Source organism: Rana temporaria, chromosome 4, assembly GCF_905171775.1.
Source record: "Rana temporaria chromosome 4, aRanTem1.1, whole genome shotgun sequence".
NCBI lineage: Eukaryota > Metazoa > Chordata > Amphibia > Anura > Ranidae > Rana > Rana temporaria.
Genome location: NC_053492.1, coordinates 153,227,029 through 153,249,580, shown reverse-complemented (window position 1 = coordinate 153,249,580; position 22,552 = coordinate 153,227,029). Strand labels below are relative to the sequence as shown.

Here is a 22,552-nt window from a genome sequence, read left to right as displayed (position 1 = left end):
TTTAAATGCATCCTTAGATCAGTTTTTTTATATGATTAGGCACATAAAGCCGACTCTCAGGGAGATGTATAAAAATTACGCAATTTAATGCAGCCGTGTTCTTTTAAAAGAATAAAAATGTATGTTTACATACCACTAGCATATGCACCTGAATTTTACTAGGCTCTGCTGCTTGTAGGAGCAGAGAGAGAAGTGAGCTGAGGTGGAGACTTATCAGTGTGTTGCTGCTCCTTTATTGCCCAATCAGGCTGCTTGTGACTTAGACATGGCTAAGCTGTTGGTGACATGGCCTGTGGGACACCTGATGCATGTGGGGATGTAATCCTGTTGAGTGACAAGTTTTTCTGGGCGATGAGCCAAAATTTTGAATTGTAGCAGGAAGGAAAAGAGACTGCTTTACTTTTAGGCCCCATTCACACCAGCGGAATGATCGTGTCCACCTGTCTGTGTCAGGCGGACCCGATCAGGCCACCCATTGTCCTCTATTGGGCACTGGATGTCAGCCGGGTATCCAATAAAATCTGCTGAAAACTGAAGTATGGCGATATGTTCACAATCCGTCCAGCGGGTCGGGTCGGATGGAAGTAGACATGCCGTCCATTTCCATCCGACCACCCAATAGAGAAGAGCGGGCTCTGTCCTTGTCCGCTCTGCATAGTGGAACAGACATGGACCTATCATCCGCCTGCTCAGCGGGGATCAGTGGAGAGATCCCCCGCTGAGCAGACAGATTCCGCTCAAATGGATTCACCCCATGTGAAAGGGGCCTTACCATCATGGCTGGTGATCCCAGGCTCCCCAAAATAATAACTAGGAATTTACTTCAAACAGAGAATGTGATGGCACTCACCTGGCTACACTGTCTCAGAGCCGGAGGAGGATGCAGGGGCTTTTTTTGGTGGGGGGTCGTTTTTTTTGCCGCCCCCAGCAAAGTGCCGGCCTAGGCCTGAGCCTTGTCTGCCTAGGCCAAAATATAGAACTGACTGTCTAGCAGATGTTTATTAATCATTAAAGTGGCTGGACAGAACTAGCTGAAATGTGGGCTAAATAATGTGGATTTTGAGTAAGGGTAAGGAAGAAGGGAACCCACAAAAGATTGTTCAGAAAATGTAATGAAAATAAAAAAGTATCATAGTTGATCTTGATGGTCACAAAAAATTCCAGGTCAAGTTTGCTCTCGAGGTCAGCTTTAGACCCCTTTCACACTGAGGCGTTTTTACAGTGTTTTAGCGTTAAAAATAGCACTATTAAAACGCTCATAAAACGCTCTCCATGCATCTCAATGGACCCTTTCACACTGAGGCCTGCAAGCAGCATCTTTGGAACAGCTTTTGGGCGGGGAAAAAAAAACGCTCCAAAAACGCCTCTCTCCATTGAAATGAATTGAAAGCGCTGTAAAAACGCCTTACCCTTTCACACTGAGGCGTTGCACTGGCAGAGCATTGAGAAAAGTCCTGCAAGCAGCATCTTTGGAGCAGCTTTTGGGCGCTGAGAAAAACGCTCCAAAAACGCCCCTCTCCATTGAAATGAATTGAAAGCGCTGTAAAAACGCCTTAACCTTTCACACTGAGGCACTGCAAAAATGCCCTAAAACTTTAGGGTCTTAGCGGTGCTTTACCAGCACATTGGGATTGCAGATGAGGCTTTGCTCGAATAACGCTCGAATAACGCTGGATAAATGCTCGAATAACATTCGAAAAACGCTCAAATAGCACTCGAAAAATGCCCCAGTGTGAAAGGGGCTTTAGTTTCAGTGGTAAAAATGAAAACACATAAAATATTTTTTCATTGGGCAGAATACTAAACCTTTGCACAAGCTGCCATTAGCGCCATATATCAGGATGATTTGATACTTTACAATCCAGTGACTCATTTATTCCTCATGCGACCTATGAATGAAATAGATCCTGTCCATGCTTGCCTGTCCATACTTCTACTTACAATTTTTTCAAACATTCTGATCCATTATCTCTCATCTGTGGTTTGCGCTGGAGTTCGGTTTTTATTATGTCTAAGTGCTTACAAATCTGTGATACATTATAGGTGTTTTATGTACTACCAGAGGGTTTTCTGCTTTAGAACTAGTCTATGTAATGAGGACTGTTTATGTTAATCATATCATACGGTAGAGGGGCAGGACAGAGTGGTTTTGTATTTAGCTTCTGTTGTATTTAATAATAGCCTATGTTACAATTCCAGACATCTTTGTCAGTTCATATACATGTCTCGGTCATTGTGCCATCTGTCTATGAATTGACATCCAGCAAATGTCCTGGAAAAATTAATCGGGTCGAAGTGGAGATATTTCTGACATATTACACTACAGAGTGCTGCTGTTATGAAAGCTGGTAATGACTAGAATGTTCAGAAATCTCTATGTATGCAGCTACCAATATGGATGTGCATGCAGGTGTTCTATGTCATACTGCTCATTAAGGGCCTGATCCACAAAAACCCGGCGGAACGTAATTTTTACTATTTAAGTTACACCGCCGCAAAATCTCTACCTAAGTGCCCGATCCACAAAACACTTACCTAGAAATTTTGAGCAGTGTAACTTAAATCCGTCCGGTGCAAGGCGTTCCTAATTTAATGGGGCGAGTCCCATTTAAATTAGGCGCTCCCGCGCCGGACGTACTGCGCATGCTCCCGACGTCATTTTCCCGACGTGCTTTGCACGGTTTTACGTTGCGCCGGGTTTTGAGAATCGCGACGGGCGTAAAAAAAAAAAAACGAGTTGCGGCGGGGGAAAAAAAAAAAAAAAATGACAGCGACGCGGGGTAGAAGGGTCTACTTTTACAAGGTGTAAACAGTTTAGGCCTTGTAAAAGCGGCCCTAATTTTGCGACAGCAAACTAATACTTACGGAGAAAAAACGAAGCGTAAAAGCTTCATGGATCTCCGTAAGTGCTAATTTGCATACCCGAAGCGGCATTTCGACGAGATAAGCCCCCAGCGGCGGCTGCGGTACTGCATCCTAAGATCCGACAGTGTAAGTCCCTTACACATGTCGGATCTTCTGCCTATCTATGAGAAACTGATTCTGTGGATCAGTTCCATAGATAGAAACAGGGATACGACGGCGTATCAGTAGATACGCCGGCGTATCCCTTTTGAGGATCAGGCCCTAAGTGACTATATGACAACTACTTATTTATCTTTTGAGTGCAGTATTTCCCAGTCACCAAATGTTTAGTCTGATGAGTGTTCATATCTAAACGTTTATAAACATACATGTGTTAGATACAAACAGATTGCAAACAACTGCCACTCTTTGAAGCGGATCTAATGACTTCACCACAGTGCTCTATTCTACACGTTTCTTCCTACATCTTCCAAGGGGCATCAGAGAGACTGCTCACTAAAGTGAGCAGGGACACAATTATATTTTTGCCTATTGTAAAGAACTACAGTGGGGCAGAAATAAGACCGATGACTGGGGGACACACAGCACAGCGGCCACCGGTCTTACAAAACAGATGTCAGAGGGATTCAGTCTGTGATTCAAATAATGCACTTGGATTTCTCAAAGATTACAAAATGGGAAGAGAAACAAGCAGCCTATTGCTGCCAACTGATACATTTTCTGCCCGGAGTTCAGTTTCATGTGCATTAGGGATGGGCCGAACGACCCCCTGTTCGGTTCGCACCAGAACTTTCAAACATCGGAAACCGAATAACACACTCCATTGAAGTCTAAGTGACCCGAACGTGAAAAATCAGTGCCCATTTTGAACACCTATAGGCAAGTACAATGGTTATGGTATTGCTCTGGGGGACATGTATCAATGAGAAAAAAAGTGAAAAATTCCTTTCAATATAGTGCCTGGGGGGGTCCCCTTAGTCCACCTGTAAAGTGGCACATCTGTACTGTGTATAGACACTGCTGCAGGAATAAATTCATTTATAAAGCCCAAACAATAACATTTTCCCTGCAAGCTTTCTTCATTTTGTAAAAAACGGCTTGGGGATAAATTCTGGTGTCTCTACCACAGACTTTAGATTTATACTTCTGTAACGGGTGTGGAAAAATTGTTCTTTGGTTGTCGGTGGCGCCTTCACACCTTAACCCTTTTGAGGTACTCTTGATGAAAGCAAAAATTGGCCTTGCCATCAAAAATTGCAATGGTATGCACCTGTCAAACAGGTGCGGAAAAATTGGTCTTTGGGTGTTAATTGTACCCATGAAACCTACACCAAAAATATTTTTCCAGGTTGAATCAAAACCCACAACACTAGGCAGCCTAAAAATCCTGCAGAGATTCCACATCCCAAAAACACTTAATCAGCAACATCGGCATAAGGGGCATCATAGCTGCTGGTAATCCAGGACTGGTTCATTTTGAAAAAAGTCAGACGGTCCACAGAGTCTGTGGACAGACGTGTTCCATGATCAGTAACAAATCCTCCAGCAGCACTGAATGCCCTTCGCAAAGCACGCTGGATGCAGGGCAGCCCAGCAGCTCAATAGCATACTGGGCAAGTTCTGGCCAGTGGTCTATTCTCATGACCCAGTAAGCCAGTGGATCGTCGACTGGAAAGCTCTCCATCTCTGTTTTAATAATGCAGACCCTGCCGATAGGATGTGGAAGCTTTCTCCACTGCCTTTTCCACCACTCCTCTCTTGACTAACAGAAGCCTCAAAACTACGTTTTCCACAACATTGTAACCTACCAGAGTCAGGAAAAGCGTTTGATAAACTTCTGTTTAAGGTGTCCTCAAGAGAATTTAGCTTCTGCACTCTCTGTGGGGTCAGGATGAGTTTTGAGTCTTTCCCCTTATAACGGTGGTCAAGGAGGGTTGCCTGGGACACTCTGTGCTATACCATCATCCCAGTCAGTGGAGGCTGCTGAGAGGTCATGAAGGTATAGCAGGGACAGATTGAGGTGAGTAAGGAGGAGGGAAATATTTGTGCCTCTTTTGTGTGACTTTTAGGTGCTCGTGCCATTGGGGTGAGGGGTGGGAGGGTAAGTGTCTTGTGAAACATATGGTACCCAAATGGTTGGTGTGTTTGCCATGCTTGTTTCCCATTGAGACAAAACTTGCAAATAGCAACAGTGTGAATGGCTGCACATGTACTAGAAAAGGCCCAGACAGCTGAGCTGTGGGAAGTGGGCCGGGAGATAACAGCTCCACAATGTGATCAAATAGGGTGACTGCTCTCTACTCAACACCTTGTTGGGGTTGTGCATCATCCTCACTTTCCTCCTCTGCAGTAACGTACAGAACTATACAGTGTTAAACTTGCAGTAATGCACAGAACTATATGGCGGTAGATTTGCAGTAACGCAATGAAATATACAGCGTTAAACTTGCAGTATAGGAGTTCACCGCTCCAAGGTAATTACCTCTTCTAAAATAGGCTAGCCACACTCAAAATATTCACTGTTATTGTTTTAAAATAGATATCAAGGCATCATGGATGGGTGCAGACTAACTGCATAGCCACTGATGCGTTTCACAGCTGATGCAGTGTTTAGTCATAGCTAAATGCTACATATACAGATATATATATATATACACATATATATATATATATATATATATATACACACACACACAATTCAAAAAATTGACAATGGCCAAAACATGTGTACCATTAGTAGTCAAATTGAAAAAAACCTGTGAACATCTAGAATCTACAAATTAAACAAAAATAGAGAGACCCCCCTACTGGAGATTCTACATATCAAAATATGTGTTAAGCCCTGTAATGCAATGAAATATACAGCGTTAAACTTGCAGTAACGCAATGAAATAAACAGCATTAAACTTGCAGTAGCGCTAGGAAATATAAACAGCATTAAACGTGCAATAACACAGAACTATACAGTGTTAAACTTTCTGTAACGTCCAGAACTATACAGTGTTAAACTTGAAGTAATGCTCAGAACTATATTACATTAAACTTGCAGTAACTCACAGAACTATGCGGTGTTAAACTTGCAGTAACACACAGAACTATATGGTGTTAAACTTGCAGTAACACACAGAACTATATGGTGTTAAACTTGCAGTAACGCAATGAAATATATACGGTGTTAAACTTGCAGTAACGCAATGAAATATACAGCATTAAACTTGCAGTAATGCACATAACTATACAGCATTAAACTTGCAGTAACTCACAGAACAATATGGCGTTACACGTGTACTAACACACAGAACTACACAGTGTTAAACTTGCAGTAATGCAATGAAATATACGTTGTTAAACTTGTAGTAATGCAATGAATATATATGGTGTTAAACTTGCAGAAATGCACAGAATTATACAGTGTTTAACTACCATTAATGCACAGAACTATATGGCGTTAAACTTGCAGTAATGCAATTAAATTAATGGTGTTAAACTTGCAGCAACGCAATGAAATATACAGCTTTAAACTTGCAGTAATGCAATGAAATATATGGCGTTAAACTTGCAGTAACGCAATGAAATATACAACGTTAAACCTTCAGTATTGCACAGAACAATATGGCTTTAAACTTACAGTAATACACAGAACTGTATGGCGTTAAACTTGCAGTAACTCAAAAAAATACACTGTGTTAAACGATTACTAAACTCACACTGACCTAACTATCCCTACATTCACACTAATGTAAAGATGAATGGTCACACCACACTCACACTGACTGAACTATCCATATATTCATACTAAAGTAAAGATGAATGGTCGCACTACACTCACACTCAACTATCCCTAGATGCGCACTAAACTGATATTCTACACTGACAATAGAATCAGAACCGAATCAGAATGACCCTATATTTCGGTTGTTCGGAGAACTTCCGAACAGCCATTGTTCGGCCCAAACTCATGCTCGGGCCAAACCATTCCTCCATCCTTAATGTGCATTTGTTCTTGCTGTGTTGTTGGCTCATAAACTGCCCAGTTGTTCCAAGCTATGTTTAAATAGGTACAGCGATTGCGAATACGTGCCTGTGCTTTAGGTGACCTTAGAATCCACAGTGATGACCTTATTTTCAGATGGTCATAGAGGAATAAGCTAATAAGGTCATTATTTTTGCCATAGCACATTTTTTTAGTTATTATATCTAGTAATAGATTCCTTAAGCAGTTATTGTCCATTCCCAGCCATGCATATTATCAGCTATACTGTTTCCAAGGATAAGCATTGTATGTTTCTTCTAAATGTGTCCAAAGAAATAATTTTTAAATATTAGTGTGTGTTTATGATGTTTTGTCTTTTTATGGTCCATCTTCTCTAGGCTTTTTAGATGAAAACTAAGATCTTTTGGAATGTTGCTTAAATTCAATATATAAATGTTTTGCTGACAGTTTATTTGTGGTTCACTGCATCTGAAGCTTTTATGGAGGGACTTTCCATTGAATTAACACTTGGTATACTATGGAAGAGAATAACTCACAACGGTTCTGTCATTTCTTTGTACAGATGAGTAACGTGACAACAGAGTACTGCATTGACATTATTCAGAAGTTTGAAGTTTCCGAGGAAAACAAGGAACAAAATGTTTTGGGAATAGAAGGTAAGAGTTGTGTTATATTGGTTAAAAAAAAAATAGGAAATAAATGGGGTCATCTTAGCAAGGTATCCCATTTTTTGTCAGATTGTCAGCTTGGTAAAACGTATTCCTATAACTCAGTTCACCCATAACTAGTAATTCAATTTTGGTTATGTTTCAGGATGTTGAATTGAATAAAGTGTTAAAACACGAAGAATGATCCTTGTTTTAGAGAGATTTTCTCTTTTGTTGCTATATTGATGTGGTATGAAACAATATAATAACTCTATCACAGTAGATGTATTCTTGTAGAGATATTGGTGCCTATATGGCAACAATATACTTCTCATATGTGGTTGTAGCATTAGTAACACAAGGTCTGTGCAAACGGTCCTGGAGAAACTGAACAAAAACTTCTAGTAGAAGCAGTATGCCTGGGTGACACAGCCCACACTAGAAACAGTGGATCTCCGAAAGGGAAGACCCTTAATGGGGTGTCTCCCTGAAAGGACTTGTCAGTAGCCCATAGTTACAGATGTAATAGATTCAATTCAAACAGGAACTATTCATTTTGTATGTTGAACCATTTTGTCAGCATGTGAAATTATTTTGGACATACCTATATACAATATGCAATAACCTTGTCGCATTTTTCCATAGCTGAGCATTAGAGATCATGCCTCTAAAATATTACTGTTACACATCACTTTATTATTAAAAGCACAGTTCCCAAAAAAATATACATCTGGAACTTCACATGGAACCACAGCACTAGATAGTGGCCTATGTAATAATATCACCACACTTACTTGCACTTAAAATAATTGTAAAGGCAGAAGTTTTTTAATCTTAATGCATTCTGTGTGCAGAATACTTACCTGAGCCCCATCTAGATCCAGCAATGTTGCAACAGCATCTCAGCTGCCCAGGACTCTCCTCTTCATTGGCTGAGACAGCAGCACTGTGCCATTGGCTCCCGCTGCTGTCAATCATAGTCAGTCAGCCAATGAGGAGGGAAAGGGGGTGGGCCGGGTCATGACTTTGTGTCTGAATGGACACAGGGAGCTGTGGCTCGGCTCGGATGCCCCCCATAGCAAGCTGCTTGCTGTGGTGGCACTCAACAGGAGGGAGCGTCCAGTAGAGCCGAAGAGGGATCCAAGAAAAGGAGGATCGGGGCTTCTCTGTGCAAAGCCACTGCACAGAGCAGGTACATAAAACTGGTTTGTTATTTTTAACTAAAAAAAAAAACAAGACTTTACAATAAATTTAAGTTGCAGTTTGATCCAGAGCAGGAAAATTGAGAACTCCCCAAACTACCCCTAATGGCTGTGGCTGATGGCAACTTTTTACCAAAAGTCTAGAGTTGTATAAGACTATGTAAACTCTAACAATACATTTCTCTTATTTGCTCCTTTTTTGTCTGTTAATGCATATCTATAGTCAAAATGTAAAATTCAATATTCATTTTGTGATGTGTTTAATATGTCTTGTGAGTAGTACTGCTGTGTCACACATTTCACACAGCCTGCCTTCTGAACTACAGACATGCTGAGAGGAGGAGTTTTAGGAGACAGGATTAGTAAAGGAGTCACAGCTTGACAAGAGAAACTGCAAAGCATGCAGGGAATCCAGGAAGTTATAGAGGAGAGAGGGAGGTGTTTTCATTACCATGTTAAAATAAAGCAAAAATAAGTGTGGAACAAGGAAAAATAATTTGGCCACCACATCAAAGGGCCAGTAAGCTGCAATACTATCAACTGTTCTTCTTAGGCCTTGTACACACGGGCAAACATGTATGATGAAAACGGTCCGCCGGACCGTTTTCAGCGTACATGTCTGCCCGGGGATTTCTGTATGATGGCTGTACTCACCATCATACAGAAATCCACGCGTACTCGATACGCGGCGACGAGGCCGCGCCATCGCCACAACAATGACGCCGCGACGTGCGCGGCCCTGCCAGTTCAATGCTTCCACGCATGCGTCAAAGTCATTCGACGCATGCGAGGGATGGCGGCCACTCGGACATGTACGGTAGGTCTGTACAGATGACCGAACATGTCCGAGCGGACAGGATTCCAGCGGGCTGTTTCTAAACAAGTTTGGAAATATTTGCCCGCTGGAAAAAGGCCCGGCGGGCAAATGTATGCTGGAATCCTGTCCGCTCGGCTGTACAGACGACCGAACATGTCTGCTGAAACTGGTCCGCGGACCTTTTTCAGCAGACATGTTTGGTCGTCTGTACGGGGCCTTAGGTTTAGATTTACCTTAAATACGTTGTTCCTGGTGAAACTGTAGCAGGTCAAAATATAAAATCTAGACATAAGGCAACTACAATTGTCATCAAACCATGCTACATAAAATGTGTGCATCTTCTTAATGTGGTCAAATGTGACTGTTTAGTGTTCAGGTTCTGTGGCTTGGTCTGAAAATCTTCACTTTCAGGAATGTGGTGAATGAGATGCTTTGACTTGTTATCATGTGCAAGATGAATATACCACACTACTATTGCAGGGAAGATTGTGCAGATGAAGTTAGCGTGATATTAAAAGCTTATTTTGTTGCTGCCAAATGTGCTTTTTATTAACTAATGAATTGGAAATGATTGTCTTAGTTTCTTTGAATGCTACAGTAGTTGCGGAAGCCCTAAGGTTGTAAAAACAAGGTCACAGATGGTATGTTAATTTTGAAACTAACTTTATTTAACATTCTCCAATGTATCCATCAGTACAAATATGAAAAATAGGTCAGATATCACAGGCTTCATTCTGCTATTCTACCGTGTGTCAAATTGTGGCGTTTGGTTTGTGTATAAGTTTGTACTACTTGTGACCAATGATTCTTTTTAACATACAGATCTGTGTTTACCAAACTATCTTGCAGTTTTGTAATATTGTATTTTGATTGCATTTATCATATATTACATTTTTGTTAAAAGGATTAGAGTGCTTACACGATTTGAGTACTGGTAATGGAAGCTAACAATGCAGAAACTTTCTATGTTAATCTAACCAAAACCAATCACAAGTTCAAATGTAAAGGTCACCTAAATGATGGAGATACAAATGTATTTACATATTTTTAGCAAGTAGTTAAATTACTTTAAAACAAGACCTTATTGTGTCCCTCACTCTATAGCTACAGGTACTGTGGGGAAATTCAGCTTTAACGATCAGAGATTCTTAAAGGGGAGGTCCACCTAAAAAAAAATATTAAAAGCCAGCAGCTACAAATACTGCAGCTGCTGACTTTTAATAAATGGACACTTACCTGTCCAGCGCGCCCGTGATGTCGGCAGGCTCGAGCGGCCCGTCCTCACTGGTCCCTGCTGTCTTCTGGGACCAGTGTGTTTCCCAGAAGACAGCGGGGGGGGGATCTGCACCCCCTGGAAGGTGCCAAATGTGACACTGGAGAGGGGGGAGGGTTTCAAAAAGCAGAGGTTCACTTTTTAGGAGATCTACAATCACAATGTACAACAATAATTATTTTTGACAATCCAAAATAAGCTCTTTTGAAAATCTCCTTTCATTTTGTGAGTGCTGTCTGTCTTCTGGCCATCTCTTTCCAAAACCTCTAGGGTTCCTTACATGTTTTTCAGCTTCTCCTCTTCTGTTTACTTTCAATGTTTAAGGAATATATATCCCATGGTACCTTGCTGCCTGCAAGCAATGATTATTATACTGACTCTGCTTCCTGATACCCCTCTCAACATCTATGTAGTTCAGAGGGCAGACTCTGTAAAATGTTTGACACAGCAGTGCCGACTCACAGGACACAGTAAATAAGTGTCACAGAATTCAAGAAAGAATTCAAGAAAGTAAATGTGTGGGGATCTTCAGTAAAATTTCAAACTACAATTATTTCAGATTAATAGGATTAGGCTAGAAATAATTGGAATACATTGTGGAAAGGTTTTTTATATGATTTTACATTTTGACCATAGATACCAAGTCAGTTGATTTCTGAACAAAAGACAAACAAGAGAAAAACAGAGAAGCACACACCTTGAATACTGCCTGTAATAACCTATAACATTTGGTCCCTGCAAATACGCTATACTTGTTTAAACACTTACGACTATGGGATACAATCTCCTTTGTGACCTCTAAAATATCATCATAGCTGACATTCTCAGGCCTCGTACACACGACCGAGAAACTCGTCGTAAAAGAAACATTGTTTTCCTCGACAAGTTCCTTGACAGGCTTGTCGAGAATCTTTCAAGCTTTCTTTGCGTACACACTGTCAAGACAAAATCTCGTCGTTCTCAAACGCGGTGACAAACAACACGTACGACGGTACTATAAAGGGGAAGTTCTATTCCATCGGCTCCACCCTTGGGGCTGCTTTTGCTAATCTCATGTTACTGCGTGTTAAGTAAAAGTTTGGTGAGAGACGATTCATGCTTTTCAGTCTGTTACAGCGCGACGAATGTGCTATCTCCATTACGAACGCTTCTTTTACAGAAGGTGCGTGGGTTTCTAAGCATACACACAAACGTGTTTCTCGTCGTAAACCAGCCCGACGAGAAACACGACGATGAAATTGAGACTCCAGACGAGAAAAATTATTTTTCCTCAACGAAAAACATACACATTTCCTCGGCAAAAAAGCTCTGCCAACAAGTTTCTTGATGGATTTTGTCGAGGAAAACGGTTGTGTGTACGAGGCATCAGAGTTATGTGACACACTGGAAGGCAATCAATTTTTACAACATTTGCTGCTTTAATGGCCAGTTCCACCAAGCACTTGAAAGCAAACCTGACCATTAAACTTTTTTTGCTGAACAGCAATGGGTCTTACCTTGGTATAGGAATTTTTCTTAGACTCCTCAATTTGTTACTATTAGTAGAGGTAACTGTGGGACAACAGTAGCTAAAAGAGCTCAGTTTAGGACTTGTGACCAGTGGAAATGCAAATGATAGTTATACCCATGCATACTCATTACATTCCTTTCCACTGACTGGTGGCTTCATTTGGTTGAGTCATCTTATCTGTTTATACCAATGCATTTACATTTTTAGTATAAATAAAATAGGCGTAATAGGTACCCTTTACTATCCCACAGGTTTTACCAGCTTTATGAGAAGTCCTACAGGTGATATATTTAACCCATTGCATGGTGAAATTTACCAGGACATGGAGCAGCCACTGTGCCACTATTACATTGCCTCATCCCATAATACATACTTGACAGGGGATCAACTGCTGTCCCAGTCTAAGGTAGACATGTATGCTTGGGTATTACAGGACGGATGTCGATGCATAGAAGGTATGTTGAAGAAACAGTTTTATGAATAAATATCAATCAAGGGGATAATAACATTATACATGTATATCCTCCTTTGGTGAATTATTGAAATGCTATTGAAGTCTGCTGTTTTGTCTTGTTGCTATAATGTAGTATAAAGGAATTAATCTCTTTGTGTTTAAACAGGACAATTAGCAGGTATTAAGACACTGTAGTGATAAGGCTGTGTAACATATAATACAATTAAAGCAAATAAACCTTTATAATTCACAGAAGTCAGTGAGGGCAATCAATAATGGCAGTAATCGTCAAGTATCATATATGCCATTATAAATACCGTAGTTAGAAATCCACAATTATAGCCTGGGCTTTTTGTCTTACAAGTTGCCTAACATTTTTGAATATATTGTAGTTAACCTGTATTGAGATGCTACTGTGCTCTTGAATGTGACTTTAGTATGCAGAGCAATTGCATCTTTTTTCATTGAATGTGATTGGGTATTCTTAGCAAAGTGAATTTCCACAACATTCACTAAGTTAAGGGAAAATTCCAAAGAAAAGTGAACAGCTAATTGCCCTTAGTAAATCAACCCTGCAGTCCTAATCTACAACTTTAACTGTTAAGCCTATGCCCATATCTTTCATCAATGTTTTATTGTTGTGTCTCCTTAGCTCGGGTCACATGGATGATCGTTTCTTTGCTTGTACAGATGAAAAAAAAAAAACTCTTTCAGTGAACTCTGTCTAGCTGTATGATTCCATTGCACATTGTTGCACAATTGATACATTTGTGTGCATTAAACATAAGCAAAGCTAAAGTACAGCAACCAATTAGATTTCAGTTTACACAAGTGTGGTTACTGAAAGAGGAATTTTGATTGGTTTCAATGAGTTGCTGCCCTAGTTGAATAAACATACAATATAACCTGAGTGACTTATTTACAAAAGTGTACAACAAACTAGCTATACTGCTAAACAGTGTTAGATTTCCATATTGTAGCCTGCCTAACTACCTGTGTTATTTCTTCAACAGTTGACTGTTGGGATGGGCCAGATGGAGAGCCAGTAGTGCACCATGGGTACACACTCACCTCAAAAATCCCCTTTAAAGATGTCGTTGAGACAATCGACAAATATGCCTTTGTTAAAAATGAGTAAGTTGTCCCTTAATGTTTTGTGCATAAGAAAAACCTATTTCCAACTTCCCCTGGACATTTGACAGTTCTGTACTCCTAGCAACATATTCCATATCTTATTACAGTAGGGTATACAGTAAACATACGACACCAACAATGCAGAAAATAACAGGAAAGAGAATGTGAATGGGTGTCCTGCTCATTTCCTGCTTCCAGTTTTATAGGGAACATAGACATGAAAGACAGATGTGTATCAGGGTAGATGTTTTTATTTATTAGGGACTAAGCAGATATGATCAAGATCAAATTGTTAGGTCTCCATAGATATTAGATGCCATCTTGTCTGATATTTGCAGTGTAACTATATAAATAAATGGGTATGCCATAGCCATGGCCATAACGATTGTTCAAAATAAATAAAAAATACTTTACAATGCTAAATCACAGCATTGTGTTTTATTATCGGGTTCTGAGACTTTGAAGCAAGCTAAGCAGTGGCAAAATGATTTTTCTCTGCAGCATTATGCAGAGAAGACTACTAGGGACACTGCAGGCCATTCACTTTTTCCAAAATGTTATGAATAAAATATAAATTGCAGAAATAACGTGGAGTAATGTAATGTTCTAGGGAATGGTGGTATCTGCTCATAGGAAAAAATGGCGGCCAAAGTTGGCCGAACACTAGTGGATTTTCCAACGATTCCTAATATGAACATTCGTAGGAAAATTCTCAGTATATTGGGTGATTTGATGAATGTTGTTTGAAAGTAATTCAAAATTTCATTTTCTTTTAACATCCGATTATGAAAGGAATATAACTTCCAAAACGAAAACCACATACATTTTATCTAGAAATTTTTTTTCATCCGGCTCCTTCAAATTTTGTCATCAAAAATGCAGCCAAATGAATTTTTTAGAATGAAAAATTAATGGAAAAAAAAGTCTACTAGTGTATGGCTTATGGCCAGCTAAAGTCTTTCTATGGGGTCATTGCAGGCCTCAATTGGGCTTATACCTCCACCCCATGAAGATAGAGACATTCTTATTACGCAACAAGGTGAGCTCAATCTGAGGGGATCAGTTATTGTGGTTATTTGACCCAAAAGTCACCTAGTGCAATTGGGATTAGGGTGGACATTCGTTTTTTGCTGTTTGGCTCTATGAAGCTGCATATTCTGGACCTGTATAGAGTCAAAATGTAAAATGGTTCATAACAAAAATTATTTATTTCAGGTACCCTGTCATTTTGTCCATTGAAAACCACTGTAATATTCAGCAACAAAGAAAAATTGCTCAATACCTCAAAGAAATATTTGCAGATAAACTTGACTTATCTTCAGTACCAGTTGGAGAAAACAAACAGCTTCCAAGCCCCCAGAGCCTTAAGGGCAAGATACTTGTGAAGGTAAACAATAATGTGGATAGCCATGCTTTGTGAAAAGCATGCTGCATACTTGCCTATGAATATATTAATTTATTAACAACATATACTGAAAAAACAAGGTTGGCATATCTGTAATTTTTAAATTTTACTGTAGAGTAGGTGTTACAGTAGTTTGAAGACAATAGATATTGTTCCTGGAGAGATACAACAGCATGAACAGGAATCAGAAGAAACAGATGTTTCTCCAGTAGCGATAATAAATTCATAAACAGCCTGAACAAAAAAGTATTCTCAAGAAAAGAATGAAACCCAATATTTTTTTAGGCTGTTTGATAGTCTACAGATAAGGTATAGATAATAACCCCATTAATTCTAAATTTAAATGTATATTGGTTGCCTAATGTTATTTTTTTAATAATTGCTTTTACAGAATGCATATGAATTAGTAATTTTGCTGTTACACTGCTCAAGTGGGTAAATTAATAATACATAAACAAAAGAAATAAAAAGCATTAAATAACAAATTTGATCGGTTCAGAGATCAGACCTCTAGTCCTGGCTGCTGCATGGATGTATTGCATTCATTTATATCCTAAGAAGACAAGAGCTTTGCCCTATAATTGCAAAATGCCCATACATTTTTAGTTTGTAGGTTAAATCAGCATGCCCTTTTACTAGAGTCAGCTTGTTCTCTCATTAAACAGATAGACTCTGAATCCTGAGCCTTACTGTGTACCGCCCGCAGTGGTACTAGTTGCAGACTCTGGAAAACACTGCTTTAATAAATTAGTAAAAGATTTGAAGAGAGATGTCTTAACTAGTGCTGCCACAGTACAGAAACTGTATACTGGTAAATATTTAGTCAGTGTTGTACTGTAACCAAATGTCTTTTTAAAAAAACTGTATTCATCAGAGCCCCCTCACACTGAGGCACTTGAAAACTGCCTATAAAACGGCAAGCACTTTTGAGGTGCATATGCAATGTTTTCCAGGCATTAGCGGTGCACTTTTTTAAAGGTCACATGACTCAAAGGCTGCTTCAAGAGCTATTTTGAGGTGCTTTTCAAGCGCTTTTGAGGCACTGGCCATTCATTTCAGTGGAGAGGCACGCTTTTTTAGTGCTCCAAACATGCTCCCAAGATGCTGCTTGCAGGAGTTTTTTCACCTCCCCACCAGCGCGCCCCCCTAGTATGAAAGCATTCATTGGTTTTAATGGAATTAGGTTTTTGTGTGCTTTTCAGGCGCTTTTTTAAGCGCCAACGTGCTTGAAAAGTGCCTCAGTGTGAAAGGGCTCTTAATAATTTAATATAACCATTTGCAAGCATATGATTTTTAACACATCAAGATGTTACATTGTACTTTTTCCAGGGGAAGAAATTGCCGTATGACCTGGCGGAGGACGTGGAGGAAGGGGAAGTCTCTGATGAAGACAGTGCAGATGAAATCGAAGATGAATGCAAACTAAGCAATTGTTTTGTAAGTAGAATGCATGTTGTACAGAAAACTATGGCAGGTGACAATCAGACACATGTTAGTCTGGCCCATGCTTTCTGTGACTTGTATAACTGATCTGTTAAGGATTTGGGTGGTGGAGATCAGGTGAAAGAAGAAACTGGCCAAAGGCATTTGACAGCTGTTTGAAATGGGTGCATGTCTTGGGTTCTGCATATACCCTGGGCTCTTGTGTTATACTGAATATCCAACCTTCAGATGAACGCATCCTCCCTCTAAACATCTTGAAGTTTCTGCTGAAGTCAAAGGGAAATCAAGGGCATTACAGTAATTGTCAACTCCCACAGAAATGGTAAAAATCAGGTGATGCTTGTCCAGTACAAATTAACTAAGGTACCAAGGCACCAAAGCTAGACAAAGGTGGCTCCAAAAGGAAACACACTGCGGAATAAGTATCAAAAATGTATTGTTTATTGTTACAAATTCTAATATGGCAAAAAATTGCAACCTTCACCACACCATCATAAAACTATTTGTGACAATGTTATTAGAAACTCATAAAAGAAGGAGACCCGGTCTCTCATTCAACCCACTCACACCAAACAGCTAACTGTATTGACTGAAGTCTAAACGACGACGATTAGTGATCAGCCATGGCCAGTTCTAGGGACAAATTTGGCATACGCCATGGCAAAAAAGGACCACACAGGAAATGAGTCCATTTGAAATCAACCAAAATTAGGCAATATATGTGGAAGGATGGATTATAGGCTGTAGTAGTGAACATTGACAGGCCCAGATTCAGAGTAACAAGAGTGTTCAAAAATTGTTTTTGGACATTTGAGCGGACTTTACGGGTACCAGAAAGGAACACTATATAGTTTTACAAAAATAAAAAGATTTATTTAATGTTACAAAATAAAAAAAAATATATAGAATACAACAATAGAGAATCAAGCTCTCATTTGTATAACCACAGATATATAAAGTATGTATATTTTCCCTATTACTGCTGAGTCAAATAAGGTCAACGTTTCGCTGTCACGTCTTCGGGACCTATTTCCATTGACTGTAGGCAAATCGATAATGCATGGGAAAGAAAAGAGTATCAGAACTTCATCAAACAGGTGAAAGATGCAGGCAAATCATATATAGTAATGTAAGCCCCACAGGTGGTATGAGGACAGTGTATATGAGGTGCCACTCACATAGCAGAGAGCTCCCTACCATGTACGGCATGCTGTATGCTACCCAGGCACAAGCAGATCAGCGCGACACTCCATAGATCAAGACGATCAAAAAATACCTGATTCCCCAATTTAAGAGGAAGACAAAAAATAAGAATGAGCCCCCATAAAGATATACACACATAGAATATCATCTTGACAAGGTATACATCATCTTCTACGTGACCATATTTTTCACTACAAAATATATGGAGCTGCCATCCAATTGGTTCCTATTATATAATATAAATATACAGACCAAAAATAAATATTTGCGGCAAAATATCATATATTATGGAAATATAGACAAAAAGATACAATAGTTCAAATACCTAAATCAAATGATTCAGGACGAGGGTCAGTGATCCATTGGACTGTATAGAAAGCTTCCAGATGACAAACAGAAGATCAGCTAGGACCTATATGAACCAGATAATACAGGTCACCAGTAATTAGTATTAAACTCATAACAAATTGGACCAAAAGCAAACCACATTGCAGTAAAACTTACCAAAAAACTGTCATGAAATAGCATCCAATGATCTGCATTAGTAGGCAATTAATATCATTGGTGCTAATGATGACTGCAGGTATAGATCTGAGGAGCAAAGTAACTTCAATTACTCCCCATCATACTAAATCATTACTGGTATATTAAATGAGGTTTTCAATAAAAGTCCCAGTAAATAAACTAACCTGTTCCTGCGTGTCTTGAATACACATGCCACCACAGACAGCTCCTGAATCTGAGCTTTAAGTAGAGCCGACAATCAGCACCACCCAACAATCCAAAACAGCTGACTATAATCAGCTGTGAGGGTCTTACCTTCATGTGTGAGCATGTGTGGCATAAACACATCTTCGGGTGATGGTACCACCTTATCCCACACATGCATCTGATAAGTACTTAGAGAAACAGCACTGCCCGAGAATGTCCTCTGCAGAAATAATCTTATATCTTATTTTATTTTTATTTCTGTATTAAATCTATGAATTACTTTAACTATGCATGGCAAATGTGTTCTGTCTTGCTGCTGCCTCTTGTGGTCCAGCTCTGCAATAGTGGCTCACTGCGGAGGTCATTCTCAGGCAGTGCTGTTTCTCTAAGTACTTATCAGATGCATGTGTGGGATAAGGTGGTACCATTCTTTGGGCACTTAAAGGGCATTCCCCACCTTGATTTTCTCTTGTTTTATTCTATATATTTTTATTCATTTTGTAACATTAAATAAATCTATTTATTTTTGTAAAACTATATAGTGTTCCTTTCTGGTACACTATATTTCTTTAAACATAAGAAGTGTGTTCAGCAGCTCATGCAATGGAAGCCGACAGGAGGGCGGGGAGGAGGAAATGGTGAACCACTACAAGCTAGTGGTTACAGATGAAGAAGCGTCCACACAGCGGTGGTCACAGCAATTACACTAGCATATAGAGTGGGGAACAGCGTCCCTGGAGCAATCTCACCCAATCTCCCATTAATGCTTGGTCCTCCCCGACAGCTGGTTCACCACAGTGGCAGACCACCACTCAACTCCCCCTCACAGGAACCTCTAGGATAGCTGCTAATGTCCGTGTTGGTGTGTGACTGACACATAGGAAGTCCTCATATCCTCTGTGCAGTCTGTGCAAGCTGTGTAGAGCAGGGTGGGATGGCAGATGGTACAAGCCGTATGAATAGAGGATCACATGACATAGTGACGTCAATGCATTTCACTCACATGATCACGTGAGCTTTGTCAGGACACAGTGGAAGTCCACTTCCTGGAAGTCCGCTTCCAGAGTTTACAACAGGTAACATGGGTACCTCCCCTCTTGAAATTTCTCTTGGTCACTTACCACAGACTTAAAGGACCACGTCATGAATAGAGCAATAAAAAAGTGATAATTTGTGAATTAAATAACTTTTGGATATCTAATTGTTCAGACCTCAAATACAAATGTATTTTTTAGTAACAAAATCTCCTAGACGCTACATCCAAACAGATCAAAGCCAAGAGCATTAGCATCCACAGCAGGTCAGTCAAACAGGCATTAAAATTAAAATTACAACCAAACCGATGCGATTTTGAATTTAGATTTGGAATTGAAGGATATTTAAAGAATACAAAAAGTATCCAGTCATGGATGAAATTCCACAGTCCACGGATATTCCTGGTCAATGTGACTAGGGATCCAAAATTACCTGTAAACTGCGCTTCGTATTGAGCCCCTTTTGAATCATCATTTTTTGTCCAGTGCAGAGTTTTACTGGAGCATATACCCTGTAAAAACAATTGACAGGTTAATAGGGCAATTATTCATTTTAAATTCATAATAACAGTTTAATATTTTATAAACTATTATTAAAAGCATCTGCCACAACTCTGGACAATCATGATGCATGTTCATACTTTATGCAAAGACCTGTAAATTAGGGAGACAAAACAAACTCTTAACAAACAAATAGACCAACATAGTAGGGCAAATTATGTAGATCAAGACTTAGTAGTCTTCCAACATCTTAAAGGGGTTGTAAAGGTTTATTTTTTTTAATAACAAACATACCATGCTTAGCTCCACTGTGCAGTTCATTTTGCAGAAAGTGGCCCCGATCCTCGTCTTCTGGGGTCCCTCGGCAGCGGTACGGCTCCTCCCCGCAAGAGCTGACCCCCCTCTGGGAAGCGCTCTCCCAAGGGCGTTAGCTTGCAGGCGTGCTACTGTGTGATCCAGTCGGCAGCCATAGCCGCCGAGTGTATCATTCTGCCCCGGCGTGCCGCATCATTGATTTGATTGATAGCAGCAGGAGCCAATGGCTGCGCTGCTATCAATAATCCAATGAAGAGCCCACAAGAGCTGGGGGAAAGCATCACTGGATCACGCCCACGGAGATTCGGGGCTCAGGTAAGTAAAATTGCTGTGCTGCATTTACACTGTGGTTTGAAAATTCCTGCATGCTGCATCTTTGGTGCACTTTTGAAAAGTGCACCAAAAATGCACCATCCAATGTAAGTGGACTCACCACAAATACACCAAAAATGCACCAATGAACCAAGAGTGTGTATTTTGATGATTTTTTGGGGGGTCACATGGCTTTTATTTAAAAATATTCTAGTTGTTAAGGAGCCGACACCTGCTGCCATCCATAACAACCAGCGGATAGCTAATGTACATTGTAAAGTCTCAACCATGAAGGTCACTCCCAAATTCTCTTTGCTAAATCTCTTCATGATTTAGGGGTGTTGATCCAGCCACCCACCTCTCATCTCCTCACAGTCACAGAGCCACTTGAGCTGTTTGGCTATCCCGCTCAGTATTACTGGCACCTTCCCTCTTCACAGTGCCTGGTCGTAGCAATGGCAGACTCCTGTCTGCTCCCCACAGCTCCTTTCCTGATCCCCAGGCACAGTGCTTCCACCGCCCTCCACATCTCACACCGAGTACCCAGAGCCGAAACACAAGAGACCAAAGTCTCAGCACCGCACTGATAATGACACTGAAGGGCATCTAGGACAGTCACATGTCATTGTATGTGTAGCTATTTACTATCTGTTAAGGACACCAGCATGTGCCAGCTTCTTAACAGCCAGTGACTAGCTGAGTCTGTACCCGATGGTGTCCTTAACATCCAATGAATGGCTTGTTCTTAAGGAGATGGCACCCGACAGCATCCTTAACAATCAGGTATTCACCGCATCGAGCTATGCGCCACACTAAATTTTAATGCAGCGCATTTAACCACTTAACGACCGCCCACTGTAAATATACATCGGTACTTTAAAGATGGATATCTCGGTAATGGCAGCAGCTGCTGCCACAACCGAGATATCCATCTCTTCAGTAAGCGGTCCTGTAAACGATTACGGCGGTCTCCGCGGCGGATTCGCCGCGAGATCGCTGTTATCGGTGGCGGGAGAGGGGTGTAAAAAATTATAAAATAAATAAAAATAAATAAGAAAACAAAAACATTAATTTTTTTAAAGCGCCCCGTCCGGACGAGCTCGCGCGCAGAAGCGAACGCAAGTAGTGCCTGCATATGAAAACGGTGTTCAAACCACACAAGTGAGGTATCGCCGCAATCGTTAGAGCGAGAGCAAAAATTCTAGCCCTAGACCTCCTCTGTAGCTCAAAAAATGCAACCTATAGAATTTTTTAAACGTCGCCTATCGAGATTTTTAAGGGTAAAAGTTTGACGCCATGCCACGAGCGGGCGCAATTTTTAAGCGTGACATGTTGGGTATCATTTTACTCGGCGTAACATTATCGTTCACAATATATAAAAAAATTGGGCCAAATTTATTGTTGTCTTATTTTTTAATTAAAAAAAGTGAATTTTTTCCAAAAAAAGTGCGCTTGTAAGACCGCTGCGCAAATACGGTGTGACAAAAAGCATTGCAATGACCGCCATTTTTTTCTCTAGGGTGTTAGAAAAAAATATATATATAATGTTTGTGGGTTTTAAGTAATTTTCTAGCAAAAATTGTTTTAGTCTTGTAAACGCCGAATCTGAAAATCTGAAAATCTGGCTCGGGGGTTAAGTGGTTAAAACATGCAATGCGCTTTTTTTTTTAAACGCATAGCATGTTTTAGAAGCACAGCAGGAGGAAAGCAGCCCTATGTTCATAACTTGTTA

At 40.2% G+C, this 22,552-nt stretch overlaps 1 protein-coding gene across 7 annotated transcripts in view; it reads left to right on the top strand.

The window, feature by feature from the left end:
• The window catches only part of PLCH1 (phospholipase C eta 1), a 347,693-nt gene that overhangs the window by 250,733 nt on the left and 74,408 nt on the right, over positions 1 to 22,552 (top strand). For all 7 annotated transcript variants that reach the window (XM_040349218.1, XM_040349219.1, XM_040349217.1 and 4 more), the window contains 5 exons: positions 7,422 to 7,515; positions 12,560 to 12,763; positions 13,776 to 13,896; positions 15,112 to 15,283; positions 16,631 to 16,738. In XM_040349218.1, coding sequence (XP_040205152.1) covers positions 7,422 to 7,515; positions 12,560 to 12,763; positions 13,776 to 13,896; positions 15,112 to 15,283; positions 16,631 to 16,738 — 699 coding nt within the window. The remainder of the gene's footprint in view (positions 1 to 7,421; positions 7,516 to 12,559; positions 12,764 to 13,775; positions 13,897 to 15,111; positions 15,284 to 16,630; positions 16,739 to 22,552) is intronic.